This window comes from Antennarius striatus, chromosome 18 (assembly GCF_040054535.1).
Source record: "Antennarius striatus isolate MH-2024 chromosome 18, ASM4005453v1, whole genome shotgun sequence".
Taxonomy (NCBI): Eukaryota; Metazoa; Chordata; class Actinopteri; order Lophiiformes; family Antennariidae; genus Antennarius; species Antennarius striatus.
In genome coordinates this window covers 6,980,001-6,995,252 of record NC_090793.1, presented here as the reverse complement: position 1 = coordinate 6,995,252, position 15,252 = coordinate 6,980,001, and the positions used below count along the sequence as shown (strand labels likewise).

The following is a 15,252-nucleotide window of genomic DNA, read 5'->3' as shown; positions in this document are numbered from 1 at the left end:
ATTTTCAAAATAAAGTTCTCCATTTAAAATCATTCATTGATCGCCACGCTCATACGGTTTTTTGCTTTATGTTTTGAGTTACTGATCTCACCACAGCTCGCTTCCTGTTTTCTGTCGCTTTGGCGATTTGACGCAGCTCAAAATGGAGCGTTGCGTCTGAACAATGAAATGGAGATAAAGAGACATTTATCTGCGAGGAGCTGCGGGGCTGAGCGTGGAAAAGAATGAACGCCTTCGAGTCACAGCGTCTGACTCTTGCTTTCCTGCGGGTTTTAAACCAATGACTCCCACCGGCGTGGGTCTAAGCCCAAACATCCGTTATCTAACAATGGGATGTGGAAGATCGGCTCAACTCGTAGAACCATCTTGCAGCTGTGCAGAGAGCCGAGGATAACACGACTCCGGACTGAGTCAATGAGGGTGGACCGCGTCTCCCAGGCCGGTTTCTGGCATCCAGCCTCGTTCTTAGAATAGAACACTGGGCCTCGGCTGAGAAATTTACACGTTTAAATACTGATCTTTATCAGCCACGGTGATTTTTGAATTGATTTCGTTACAGCTCCGCTGATCGGATGGAGTGAATTGTGCAAAAACGGGAGCGGTAGACTTGCAGTTTGATTCCGTGTGATGATAGGAGACACAATGACGCTCTTGTCTCTTCTGGGTCGGATCATGCGTTATTTTCTCCTCAGGCCTGAGACATTGTTCCTGCTGTGCATCAGCCTGGCGCTGTGGAGTTACTTTTTCCACACGGATGAGGTGAAAACCATCGTCAAGTCCAGCCGGGATGCCGTGAAGATGGTGAAGGGGAAAGTGGCTGAGATGATGCAGAATGACCGGCTGGGAGGCCTCAGCGTTCTGGACGCGGAGTTCTCCAAAACCTGGGAGTTCAAGAATAACAACGTTGCAGTTTATTCCATACAGGGGAGGCGAGATCACATGGAGGACCGCTTCGAGGTGCTCACCGACATCACCAACAAGAGCCACCCGTCCATATTCGGTATATTTGACGGTCACGGCGGAGAGGTAGGGTGTGAGTTGGGGTGAGGGTTTATTATAGCGCGTTATTTGGTTTTTATCGCAATGAGCTGCTCCCAAACCACCTTGCAGCTTAATTCAAGAACTTTGTGATATCATTTCGTCAGATAGAGACACAGACAATGGTATCAATGACATCATCCTGAAAGAAAAACTTTCAGTCATAGAATATCAAATATTCAGTGGTGGGGCATTAAGGAGGGAGAAAATAACATTTCATAGGACATGATCGCTGGAGAAAGCGTAGAGACACCTGGTCTTCAACACTTATTTACACTGGTGCACAGACATGCAGCACTTGTGTTAGTCATCCCATTTTCAAACAGCACCCCCCTTACACACACACACACACACAGCCACCATCATTGTAAGCTTTAGTATCAGCACCTCCTTCCAGCTGTCAGTCAAAAAGTTAATTCTAGATCACAAAGAGGTTTGTGTGTGTGTGTGTGTGTGCGTGCGTGCGTGCGTGCATGTGTGTGTGTGTTTCCTCCATGGTGTGTATTGTCAAAGGTCAGCAGTTTCTCATGCTTGGCCTCAGACCTCGTGTCCCAGACCACATCTGTCATGCACAGCCAAGATGCAGATGTGTGTATTCCAAAGGAAAGTTACACAAAACGACGGCTGTGGTGGTCTGATCTATTTATCTACTGTTCTGTAAATGACACCATAATGTACTAAATACTCATCATCATTGAGAATAGTGGAAACTGGAGACTGAAGCCATTAGCTTATTAGTAAAATGTTTAAGAGCTGATAAATTAAGTGAAAAAAGGGATTGTCTAAAAATCTACCATAATACAATCCCATAAAAATAAAGAATTCAGTTTAAAGGCATTGACTGCATCAAACTGTTTATTGGAGGGAGGGGTGGGTGTCTTTTTTGTTTGTAGTGTGAGTGGAGGAGTATTCACATTTTGGAATGAACATTTTCACACAACAGTGTTGGTCTGTGTCCGAGGCGCTACACATCTACATTTTGTGTAATTGCACACCTCCAAGCAAACAGTTGCTTATCAAAGCTCATTAGGGTAGGGTTCAGGCACGAAGAGCAACAACAGACAGAGACAGTTAAGTATTTGCTTTTCCGCATCACTTAATCCATTCCTGTTCCATGAACAAATATTTATCTCCTCTCTCCTCAGAGGTAACTCATCTTTCTCTCCCTCCTTCCTATCCCATGTATCTTCATGTATATTGGTGGATATGTGGTTTGTTCCTCTTGTATTTGTTGCTTAGAATTATTCCTCCTTTTAACTCAATAGTCACAGTCAAATAGGGCCGATGAAGAAATGATGTGTGACCCTGGCATTAAAGAGTCAATAAAAAGATTGCTGAGAGAAGATTCTTGGAGTTTAGGGTCATTTTGGCTTGATGGAAAAAAAAAATTGTACATATGAACGTTTTATTAGAATTATTTGGTAGGGGATCAACAGGCATTTAGATGCAAATGTAAACACAGACACAAAACACACACACAGCTGTATTGAAAGAAGTTATGTAACTTGCTCCTATTGATCGTAATGTAGGGAGAAAGCAAGGATCACCTTGTAGTTTTTGAGGAAATGCGGATAGGTCATTCCTCAATAAGTATGCAGAGATGGATATAACAACATGTGTAACTCCATTGGGCTCCCTTGGTGGGGCAATGGAGTTTAAATTAAGGAATACTGTCAAACCAATAATGTGCATATAGAAAAGATTTACTGAGTCTGTTTTTCATTGAAACTGAAAGTCTTAGCAGGCTGTCACACTGCTTTGCTGAAAATTTAAAAAAAAACTGAAATTATGGTCCTACTTTCATTCAATTAGGTGTGAATGTAGCAATTATGTCTTTGAGAGATTCACAATGTATGTTAGTTTTAAGTTCAGTGAGGTCGGTCCAATATTTAACCATTGCCTGTTAATTCCTCAGATGTTTTCAGTTGTGCACAACAAATTGGGATTTACACTTGAAGCTCTTTCCCTGATAATGGCTCACTGAGTACTTCTCATTTCAATTAAATGAATGAATGATTGCACTTGTCCAGTAAATGGGAAAAAGAGGAGGGGGAGAGGGGCCTCAAGAGAAAACATTTTCACTCAGGCGATCATTAGCGACATTGTAATCTGATCTTTATTACCACGTTGATGGATGAGAATATCTAGCAGAGAGGCTTTAAGTCAAACTTTGGCAGCACATGTTCAGAAACACGTGTTTGTCTTTCCTTGGGTTTATGTCCTTTTTTTGGAAAATGTAGATTAAAGCAAAAATAAGGTGTTACCTTTGAAATGAAAACATTCCCAGAGAACAATTCTTAAAATTATCACATCAGTGATTTGTAGAGCTGCATGTACGAAATACTCAGGTGCCAAGATGGCACAAAATAGAGCCGTCTTCGATTTGGTTTGACAGCATTAGCATAATGGAAATTGTTGCAGAGAAGATGAGGTAGGAAGCAGATAAGTGAGGTAGGAAGGATGAGAGCTAGAGGAAGAAGAAGCTATTTAATAATTCAGCATAGATCAACTTCTGAAACAAAGAACGCCCCTCTAAATGAGCAATGAATCTAATCTTACTACCCGAAATCAATAGACTTAAGCATGCATACTGCTCGTAAGGGTTGCCATAGGGTGACATCCATAGGGTGTTTTTGATTGTTTTTGGAGACCTGGCAACCTGCATCCTCATTTTGATCTCCTCTATCCCCTGATGGAATCTCTTTAGGATCTTTTGTTTCACTGTGTTGTCCAGCTGATCTCTACCTGCATCTGTTCTGCGGTATAGAGCTGTAAACAGCTGCCTCCGCATAGCTGGAATGATGCTGATGAGAGCAGTGAGGGTGCACCAAGACAATAAAGTCATGGGCTTATATAAGGAGCTGAAAAATATTTAAAAATTGGATGATATTTTGCTGAGGGTCCATCAGTCTGCTTGACAGTCAAAACTTCATTGCATTTGTTCCTTTTCAGGTGGTGTTGGACAATAAGCAAGCATTTTCTTTTACATGATGCTACTAGATATAGAATAATAGTCCCTAGTGATCCATCAACCATGGTCTAACCCCTTCCTGTGTCTTTCCTCTCCTCACTCCTCTCCCAGGCTGCAGCTGACTATGTGAAGGCCCACCTGCCGGAGATCTTGAAGCAGCAGCTGCAGGCCTTTGAGAAAGACAAAAGAGAGAGCACTCTGTCTTACGCCAGCATCCTCGAGCAGCGCATCCTGTCTGTGGATCAGGAGATGCTGGACAAGCTCTCTGCAAACCATGATGAAGCAGGTTAGAAAGAGCAGAGCGGCATGTTGCAAATACCTGTGGTGGTTTAATTTCGACTGTATAATTCTGTTTCCTATTCGTCTTCGGATTTTCCACACAGGAACCACATGTCTGGTAGCTCTGCTGTCAGATAGAGAACTCACAGTGGCGAACGTTGGAGACTCTCGTGGCGTTCTGTGTGACAAAGACGGGAACGCCGTTGCGCTGTCACATGATCACAAGCCTTATCAGCTCAAAGAGCGCAAAAGGATTAAGAGAGCAGGTATGTGAGGAGAGAAAAGTATATAAAGTGCATGCTGACACCTGTGATGACTTTGTTGTCCTTTGTGGCCATCTGTTGGTGTGTTCAGGAGCAGCGTCATGTTTAATGCAGCACAGGGTCAGATTAAGACTAAATTTTTACTGGTGAATTCTGTAAATTTACTGAACTGTGGGTTTCTTTTCTTTCAGGAGGCTTCATCAGTTTTAATGGATCCTGGAGAGTCCAGGGAATCCTGGCCATGTCCCGCTCTCTAGGGGACTACCCGCTGAAGAACCTTAATGTAGTAATCCCTGATCCTGATATCATGACCTTTGACATGGACAAACTGCAGCCAGAGTTTATGATCCTGGCATCTGATGGCCTGTGGGACGCTTTCAGCAATGAGGAGGCTGTCCGGTTTGTCCGTGAGCGTCTGGACGAGCCTCACTTTGGCGCAAAGAGCATAGTCCTGCAATCTTTCTATCGCGGCTGCCCCGACAACATCACTGTCATGGTCGTAAAGTTCAAGAGTGGGGCTGGGGGGAGTAGCAAAGCTGGGGAGTAGGTTGAGATCAAAGTTCATCTTGTGATCGTCTAGATGAAATACCAACTTATGATTTCACAGGAGGGCTCTAAAAATTTAAAGGTGCATCGAGCAGTTCTGGCCAATTATTACATCTTAATCACAATTGACAACCCCAAAGCATCAGTTTTAAAAGACCTAGGAATAAAAACTCAACAAGAAAAACACAGAAAAAAACATGGGGGTTTTCTCCGAACAACACAGATTATACTGTGATTGATTCACTGCTGTTTACTGTACGTGCATTTGAACAGTACAACTCCACTGGAGGCTTCTCCTGGGGATCTTTAAACCAGTGCCTACTCAAGAATTACTGTGCAACTGCAGGTTACTGAATATGTATTTGAGAACAACTCCACCCTTCTTGCAGCATTTTGGTGACGCTCTCATGTGTTGTATATGCACTTGATATGATATTTGTGGCATGGAAATAGAGTCAGACAAGTTGGATACTGATTGGCTAGCATAACTATATTTGCAGGACTGTCCAATCACAGCTGCTACAACAGTAGGGACCGTAGTTCTTGAAAGATCCCCTCTATGTATTCAGTAGAAAAGGTAAACTGGAATGTAACAGAAAAATAATTGGCTATTTTAGGGTATATTTTGTATTGAAGTACTTATGAAATTAAACTGATAAATAAACAGGAGGGTGGTTTCCTTGGGTGACCCAGTGAATAAACATAAGGGGGTCTAAGAAGTCTTTATGAGTTTATTTCCCCATTGTAAATAATGCTCATCATTTAAAATGCTATATTTTACATCAGTGTTTTAAAATATGCAGCAATGAGTGATACACACATACACGCACACACACCTGAAGACAATGCACTTTTTAGATGTTAAATATTTGAAATGGGAGGTTGTTCTTTTTTTTATCAGCCATTGTAAACTTTGTTGGCCTCTTTGGGTTTTAACAAGCTGTGTAGAGCCTGGTTCATGGCGTAGCTGTTAGTTCTTGATTAGATTCTTGGTCTGAGTCCACTGTGGGACCTGACGCCTTTCTCTTTGTGTACTCTGGTTTCCAATGTCTAAAGTATGCATCCATGACGTCCACACAACGGAACGTGCAGCAGCTTCACAGCCCTCTGCTGCTGTGAGAAATAAGCAGATGACGCAGCATGTCCTCTGCAAGCTGAATGCCAGTAGCTGGTAATATGATACAGCCTGCCAGAAGAACTTACAGTAAACTAGACTTGATTTACTACTCTCTTGAGTTTGGTTACTTTTATTTCATCCATGATTGAAGCCATCTTTATTGAACTGTTTACCTGATGCCTTATTTATTGTTATGTTTGTGGATGAGTCTGGCAGATTTGCCAAACAAGTGTGTAATTTAAAAAATAAAATAAAATTTACTCATCACTTTGATTTGAGAAGCATATCATTGTTCACATGTCAATAAAAATTGTGTAAGAATCCTGTATGTAAACAATTCATATTAAATGACCCCTTTTCTCCTGAAAGGTGCTGTTCACACTTTATTTCCTTACACAACACATTTTACACTACCTGAGCAGTGCGTTGTTGGGTGCCCTGCTCAAGGGCAGAACAAGAATAGATGCTGAAGGAAATTAAAGCAATGAGAACATGTCTTGGGAGTTTTTTACAGTTCTGCTCCAACCAATCATTTATCCTGCAGTGCAACATTTTCCGCACTATAAGGCGCACTGGACTATAAGGCGCACTTTCAATGAATGGTCTATTTTAAAACTTTTCACATAAGGTGAACTGAATTATAAGGCGCACTGTCTGTTTTTGAGAAAATGAAAAGGCTTTTAGGTGCGCCTTATAGTGCAGAAACTACTGAAATTAAAGAGAATGATTGGATGAGAACATGGTTGGAAGAGGAACGCGGGACGTCCCCTGGGTGTTCCAGATGCCATAACGCTGTGCTGTCTCCTAGGCCACCCGATCGCCCCCTGCTGCAGCCTCGCACGCTGCCGGGACGGCTCGGAAGTGCTAAACGGTGCCAAGTGGCGTGACGGTCTTTACCAGGTGGAGCGACTCAGAATAGCTCGGACTTGTACTGATTTAAACGCTTCAACCCAAGTTTAGACGCGTAAGCGCACACATAAACGCGCAAGCACTTGGCTGCGTCACTCCTCTGCCTTTCGGGAAATATTTGCCTTTCAAATAGATTTAGCACTTTATATAGTGGGACAAGTGAGCTGGCAACAGAAGTGGTCGTCGTCTAATCAATTCGAAAAGAAGAAAGAAGTGACCTCGTCTATTTTGCTTCAAACTTCATGAGACCTTTTTGACTCTTGTTCACACAATGGGACAACATGGATCAAAATCTCCCGCAGAAGAGCGGATGACTTTCCAGCGCGCTGGCGCTATGAACAGTTGCCAGAAAACGGAGGCGTTTTACATTCCAGCCGCTGAAGTCCACTGTCCCAAGAAGGTTACCAGTCAGAGGACTTGTGTTCATGCTTCCACCCGAGCACCGGAGAAGGCAACACCCGATTTCTGCAGGCTTCAACGGCGCCGTGACACAGAAGGGCTGGTGTATGTCATGGATAATCCAACCGGTGGCGTCTGGGTGAAACCTGGAGAGAAATGGACCAGATCCTGACAAAAATGAAATATTGGGGGTTAATGCTTTGGGAGTGAACTAAATAATCATGAGACTGGACGCATTTTTATGTGTTCCTCGTCGTGTTCTTGTTGACGGGACATGGGAGTCCTCCGCGGAGGCGCGTCCTTGTTGAGCATAGTGGAACCCGATGTGTGGTTTTAAATGTTCTTAGCCACACGGGAGACCGATCTGGACTGATAATTGATTGATTTAGTCAATGTGAGACACTCAAATACAGTATCAGATCTACGGGAGCCAATGTAGGAGAGGAAGACCGCCGTGCGCACCGAGATGATGCACTTTTCTTTGGAAACATTGACTCGTTTTTCAACGTGAACCTGAGCTGCACCCTGCCTGTGTTAGATTGTACGGCCAGTCTTTACGGTTTCGATTTTTAAAAAAGCGTGGAGTAGTTTTATAAAGAAGAAACGAGCTTAAACATGCACCTCTCTGCTATTTTTATATTTTTTATTTTTATATTTATCGGCTATTTTATTTTTATCCATGCTTATAAACAAACTACTAATTTTCATTCTTTTTTTTTCTTTCCATCTGTTAATTTTTAATTTGTCTAATCAGAACATGAAATGCCAGGGAACGTTTGAAGTTAACGCTCCGTATATCAGAAATAACTAAAGCAAGATAATATCCAGGGGACTATGACTCCTTTTTGACGTTGGGAATGGTTTTTGAAATGAGTGATTTTTAGAAAAATATTTCTTTATTTCATACGATGCTAAAACTGGTTTGGTAAACAGTATTTTTTTTTTCTTTGGCAAGTGAATTCTGGAAATTATTTCTTATGTTATTACCATTTTCACTGATTATCTACTGTTTTGCTAAACCACAGTGTCTTTAAAATTAAACATGTAATTTCAGGTGCATGGTAATCTATGTAACAAAAGACTATCCAGGGCAAAAGATATTGGTCTTATTACACAATAAATCTTATTGCCTTTGTATATCTAGTTGGAAAATAAACAGGAAATATCTTACAGGTGGCACGACCTTTGCCCTCTGTCACCTAATCATCAAAACCTTCATTTATAGTCAGAATTCAGTGAGTGGTTTAAAGGAGTGCTGGATTCTCATAACGGGACTGCTAGTATCTCAGCAACCACAGACCCAAGTCCTCCTTCTGGGTCTAAACAACGCAGGAAAATCCACTCTCTATTAACTGAGGCCCGATGTGTGCGTCAACACCGCGCCCTCCATTGGCTTTAATGTGGAAATGCTCGAGGCGAGAAAGAACAGCATGAATATCACCTTGACCTTGTGGGATATTGGCGGTCAGGCAAAGAGGGGAGAGCCCTGGAAGAGTTTCACCAGGACGCAACGGCTGTTGTGTTTTTTGGGGTCATCCGCTGATTGTTCCTGTCAGCAAACAGGACGTGAATGGCGCACTGACTCTCACTGAAATAAAGGACATATTTGACCTAAGATTTGCGCTACTCTGGTTTGGTTCATCCAGGAGTACAGGAAGTTCTCAAACGAGTGATCCATCTGGTGAAACATTAACTTTTATTTATAAGAATTGGACCTGTTATTTCAAGCCAAATAACAAGATATATGGTTTTGGGATGAAAATGAAATAACAATGTAATTCCGACAATAAAATATGACAACATGTGATCTTGGGCTCAAGTACATGTCTCTCATTTAAGCAGAAGTCCAATCAGATATTCCTGTCGAGGATTTATTAGTTGTAGTATAATGGTGGTCATACGAATGAGATTAAATCGCATCCTGTAAAAACTTCGTGACACATCTTACACTGCTATAAAATAATTCCATTATCCCATGCAGTCACGGGCTTTTACATTAAACCACAACAAAAGGCACCAGTGACATGCAAGTCATAATAGAAGTCATAAGTGACAAACTGAAGTGCGAAGTCAAACTTTCTTCAGTCATTGCTTGTTGCTCAATTTAATATAAAGCCAGTTGAACATTTTGACAAGTCTCCTTTTGATTCAGTTCGCAGCAAATGTAATATAGCATTATTTCGCCTAGTTACACTAAACAGACCGTGGTTTATTTTTAAAAAATGCAACCGAATTTGGATTACTTTCCCTAATCCGTTACAGTATTGGAGACATGCTACACAGAGGTAAAATCCGGACTGCTGCAGATGAGAGAAGAAAAACTAACCGGGTTTAAATACAATCTTTGTTGTCGGGTCTATTGAGCTGCAGTGAAGATCAAACTCATCCAACCAGCGTCTTTTGTCATGTAATTTGTCTGGTGTTGGACTCGGGTTGTCCGCCTCTCCCTTCCCGCACTGTTTCCTCGTATGTCGGCAGGCGTTTGCACTCTTCATAAGAGGGTAACTGAGCTGTGGCAGTGGGATCCAGGTTGCTGTCCGGTGTGCTGCTCTCCACGAGCGGTTCTTGCGATGTGGTGACCGTGGGGTGGCCATTGCGCGGAGGTGTGAGGTGCCTGGCTCTGGCGCACAGCACCCGCTGAACGAAGTATCCCACCGCGAAGAGAAGCAGCATGATGAGCACCCCGGAAAGTTTCCGGGTGACCATAGCGATATTGTAGTAAGTTCTGTCCATAAAGTGTCGACAACAAGTAACGGCGGTGGTGTCGTTCCCCTGTGCGCAACAGACCTGCTCATCCCGGCAAATCTCCTGTCCGCATCTACGGATGGAATAAACTGTACGCACAAGGAAGGAAACACCGATCACCGTCAGCGCTTGGTACTTATAGAAAACCATCGCTGCTACACAATGGGGAGCCGCTGAAAAAGGGGGTCCAGACACGCCTTAGCACTCGTGGATAATTTGCTGAAATATGCGTTGGTACAAAGGCCGACACACCGCCATCGTCGACGCATTCCCAGAAGACATTCAAAGTAGCGACAACATGAAGTGGAACGGAGTCCGCATCTCTGAATAATCACCGCACAGTATCCACACAAACTGGAACAATCCAGAGCCGAACCGACACAGGCTTTAACCGCGAAAGTGTTTCACTGCGCCCTTCATTTATTATGCACTTAGCGGGAATTGATACCGCGCAGCAACTCGTAAACATCGTCTTATTCATGCGACACAAAAGTAAACAGGCGCCAGGGAAATCGATCAGTCGCTGTCTGAGGCACTGAGAAACGAGCGATGACTACCCGTGGTGAAGGTAGAAGGGGACATTAAAATAAACTCTCTGAAGGACACGCGTGGGCAGGCTTCAGATCCACTGGGAATAGAGAGTGGATGGGGCGCTGTCCGGAGTGCTGATACTACTAATCCCGAATACTTGTACAAAATGTTCCGGGCTGGCAAGAACACAAATAACTTCCATTTGCGTTATCAATTCCCTTGCATTCAGGGGTCAAGTCAGAGCTTCCCCTAAAAGCCTGGTCGGCGTACATTTAGACTGAGCTTGATGCAGGAAATGCAAAACGCGGCTCCCGGCAACATGGATTTCTGCTGAGCCTTCAATCTGCAGCAGCGGATTGACTCACTTCAGCCTCATCAGAAAAAAATACCTTAAAATTATTGGGAAACAAATGGTCAAGGTTAAGTTTGTACAATTTACAGTAAATTAAAGGCATTACTCCATGTAACTATGTGCTTTTTATTGGCCTTAGCAAGAAAAACAAGAATTTTTGTATTGCATCATATTGATCAGTACACTGATCAATAATGTGAATACAAGATAAATAGGTTGTGGGCAGTAATGGAGGGAAGTGCTCTCTAATAGCACGTCTGCTTTTCTCCACAGTTCACAATAGATTGTATTATGTCAGCCGAATCATTACAGTGGATGTCAAAAGCATGCGCTGTTGTGTGTTTGTGTAAACTTACACAAACACAATGCATCATTCTGATATCTAATTCTGGTTGCTTTGGCCCAATGACAGAGCTTAAAATGCAATGCTAATTAAATTGTTAGCTGAAGACAAATGGAGCTCTTGGCAAAGAGCTGCTGGATGGTGAATTTTGTAAAGATCAGATATCAAATAATTGAGACAGTTGTGAGGCTCACATGTTTCTGGTAGGTAGTACCACCAAAAAAACTAATTTAAAAAGACAAACAAGGGCAGGGAAAAACAAGGAAGTATATCAACAAACTAAATGTTTGAGGAGGGTTGCAAGTCAAGGTCACAAAGATGGTATTTACAATGTCAGGATTGATCACTGCATTCACGGATTAAATATCTCTATGTGTTTGTCCTGGTTGTCTTTTTTATGTAAGTAATGAAAGCCAATTTCTAATCAGTGTTCAATTGCTTTCCATAGTCTCAGCTGGTCCTGTTATTTGGTGCCGTCATGGAATCTGCTTGCCTTGTGTCCGTTTTGTTGGCTGGTAGGATAGTAATGAGTCCTAGCCGGGTAGTTCGCCCTGCAAAACCAAACAGTTTCTTTGGGAATCGTGAAGTTACATCACCTGGTTTGTTCAAATATAATTCAAACTTCATTTACACCAAGACCCTAAAGCAAAAACTTAAGATTTCACCCTTTAAGATATTCTTGAATTCCTCAAAAGGTTAGAAACTTTAAACTTGATAAAATGGACAACGTGCAAACAGTAACATTTCGTACAGACTAGTCTTGTAAAAAGAACAAACTCAATTGAAGTTACACTCACCTATTCTGCCGTGTTGGTTCTGGTGCACCCTTGGATGAAAATGATAATATGAAGCTGGTCCAATCTGTGATAAAGTCTCTGGCAGCGGTACAGAGTGCAATGCTCTGCTGTTGCTCATGGAAGTAAGCGCTTCTGAGGACAGACGTTTATCGTTGAGGTGGGAAAGATCACAGTTTCCACATGCCGGATCATTCCCATCAATGGATTGCCATCTGGATAAGGAAGGAATTCAGAGTGAGGAAAGGCACATTTTTGTTGAGTTTGTATATTAAATGTTTCTCAGAGGGAAAGATGTTTTGAGCTGCATTTTAAAAAAAGCTAAAATTGTAATCCTTTTTGCCTAAGAAGAAAGCTGTGTTTTTAGAATACCTGTTCTCAATCAAAGAGCAGGCCCTGTTCTGAGGGCACACGGGAAGCATGAGTGGAACGGCCTTCACAAGGCAGGATATATGAACCTATGACAGAATTCAGAGACAAATACAACAAAGTCCTTCTTTGGGGTCTTAAAAATAGACCTTAAAACAGAAAACCAAAAACGAGTAGAGTAACAAACCTTATTGCTGGGTTCCTGGTAGAACCTGAAGGCATCAAGCTGAAACCTCAGCTTATGCTCTTCCATCCTTGGAAGGAAGTGGGAGCTGGAGTTAGTCAGGAATGCATCAGCAAAACATCTGGAGGCAGCAACGGACAACAAACGAGGAGGATGAAGTAACTTCAGGGTAAATACAGCTCACACAAATACACAAGTGATCATTTTGTTGTTGCAAATTGACAGTGGTTTACAGAACTCACCCATGATTCAGAATAAAGTTGTATTTCATTGGAGCCTCTGCATCAGGAGTTGCCATGGCAGTACAACGGTCAACATAGACTCGCAGGGGCGTGTGGTTTCTAATGACAGCAGACAGTTCAAGAAGAACGGGGTCACCAAGGAAGTATGAATAAGATCCCCTCTTGAAATTCCAATTATCTGGGGGATTGAAAGCAAGAACACCAAACATTCAATGAATGATAAAACATACCAATGATGTATGATGACGAAAAATATGGTTATCAATCCTTTAAATACCAGTCATGAGTTGCAGATTGAAATCTATCTGACCCTCTGCTGAGGCCACAAACACATAAGGATCCCATGTTGGATGCACGGAAATGCCATTCACACTGTACCTCCTGAAAGACAGCACGTGATGACAACAGTATGTCAGGATTACATTCCAAAGATATTTAATTTTAAAAAAAGTTAATAATATAGCCATGCAGAGGGCTCTAACAGCACACAACCCAACTGTGTAAAAATACAGAACCTACGTTTGATAATGGCACACAACTGGAGTAACTGCTCCATCCAGTCTGAGCAAACCATCAGACGAAGGCTCAGGGGAGTAGACCAGAACATTAGAATAGATAATCTTCTCTTTGGTCGACTGAAAGGGACAATGGGAGTTTCTCAGAAAGTACCATCTACTGAACATACTAATGTAACTGTAAAAAAAATAAAATAAAATTCCACATTTTGTTGACCTACATCCCATAAAAAACACATAAAGCTTACAGAGAGCTCAGTTCCACAGTCCATCAGGTTGGCCTGAATTCTGAACTCTGCCCCTCCTGAGGATATTGCCCTGCACGGACTCCCGTCGCCCACTGGTTCCGAGCCCAGCCGAAGGTGGGCCCCGTCCACACGGAGGCCTCGGTCGAACATATCCGCCTGCACCACGACCTCCATCGAGTCCGGGTGACAGTGGACCACGATAGGTCGAGGTCGAGCACTCTCCTCAGGTCGTATGCTACCTCCAGTCCGGCTTGGTGTGTGGGAGTCTTTCTGACCGTAAACTAATCGGCATTTTGTGTAAGAGCTCAGTGAAATAAGGACGAGAATCCACCCACAGGATGCTCCAGCGCGGTCACGGCCCATTCTTGGCGTCCAGCAGGTTTAAACGGAGTGGCGGTGTCCCACGACCTGTGAACATATGGTCGCATCTGCGAATCATCAGCGGTGATTTCGACTTCACAAACACACCTGGGTTGGGGGGGCTGTTCATTGTTAATTATTAGAACCCCCCCCTTTTTTTACCTTCTCATATTTACCTGAAACACGTAAAGTGAAAACGTATGTGACCGTGTCATTAATAAACGATACCACAGAACACGATCCAACCTGCTGGTCACGGTGCGCTTGTGTGATAAACCTGTAGACGCTAAGAACAGAATGTTCCGCTAGGTGGCGCTGCAACTGCAAAAATGTGCTCAAGTTCAATTCCACTATGAATAATGTGTTTACCTGGGAAGTTTGATTAGGTTTTTATGAGGATGTGGAAATAGGTAGTCCACATTGTGACACTAAAGTTGCACTTGTAAGCGTAAGGTAATCGCTGCACTGTAATCATCCCTCTTATAAATGCTGGAATATTGGCAGGATTAATATAAACATCAACTTTGAAAATGGAATGAAAATGCTTATTATTTTCAAGCTCTGTATCCGATTAAGTAACAATGGCATGTCTCCGTATATCAGAAATTCTTTACTGATATTACATAAACATAATTATTATTATTATTATGTGCACCGAACGACAATTTAACAATTAATGCTGGACTTTCCAAATGAAACTGTAACTGATGCGACTGTAGATTCTCTTTTTTTCAAAGGGAATATTACTGATATAGCTTCTCAGCAATACGTTGCCTAGAAGTCATGTGGGAAAAAAAATACTGACAAATAAACAGGATGCATGCATGAAAAATATTTATTTTTAGAAATTGACATACAAGAGAATGTTACAGCAATAAATAGTGGAATAAATAGTCCAAAATAAAATAATGTAATCTGTAATAAGATTACTTAAGTATTTAAACACATCATTTGGATGTCAAAAACATTTTACATTATTAAATAAAAATAATTATAAGTGTTTTGAATTATTATTTGACTACACCATGAACTTTTTATGTAGTTTGT

The 15,252-nt window shown here is 42.2% G+C and overlaps 2 protein-coding genes across 2 annotated transcripts; one reads left to right on the top strand and one right to left on the bottom strand.

Annotated features, from left to right (window-relative positions):
• Positions 1-129: 129 nt before the first annotated feature.
• LOC137612840 (protein phosphatase 1L) lies at positions 130-6,570 on the top strand. The gene is made up of 4 exons (XM_068341572.1): positions 130-1,026; positions 4,121-4,295; positions 4,393-4,554; positions 4,743-6,570. Exons 1-4 carry the CDS (start codon positions 628-630, stop codon positions 5,096-5,098), a joined length of 1,092 nt encoding a protein of 363 aa, XP_068197673.1. The 5' UTR covers positions 130-627; the 3' UTR covers positions 5,099-6,570.
• Positions 6,571-11,852: 5,282 nt separating this feature from the next.
• LOC137612447 (zona pellucida sperm-binding protein 3-like) lies at positions 11,853-14,208 on the bottom strand. Its single transcript, XM_068340979.1, has 8 exons — positions 13,846-14,208; positions 13,602-13,717; positions 13,360-13,463; positions 13,083-13,260; positions 12,844-12,961; positions 12,660-12,745; positions 12,291-12,502; positions 11,853-12,044 (listed from the first exon to the last, which is right to left on the bottom strand). Exons 1-8 carry the CDS (start codon positions 14,206-14,208, stop codon positions 11,944-11,946), a joined length of 1,278 nt encoding a protein of 425 aa, XP_068197080.1. The 3' UTR covers positions 11,853-11,943.
• Between the last annotated feature and the right edge of the window lie 1,044 nt (positions 14,209-15,252).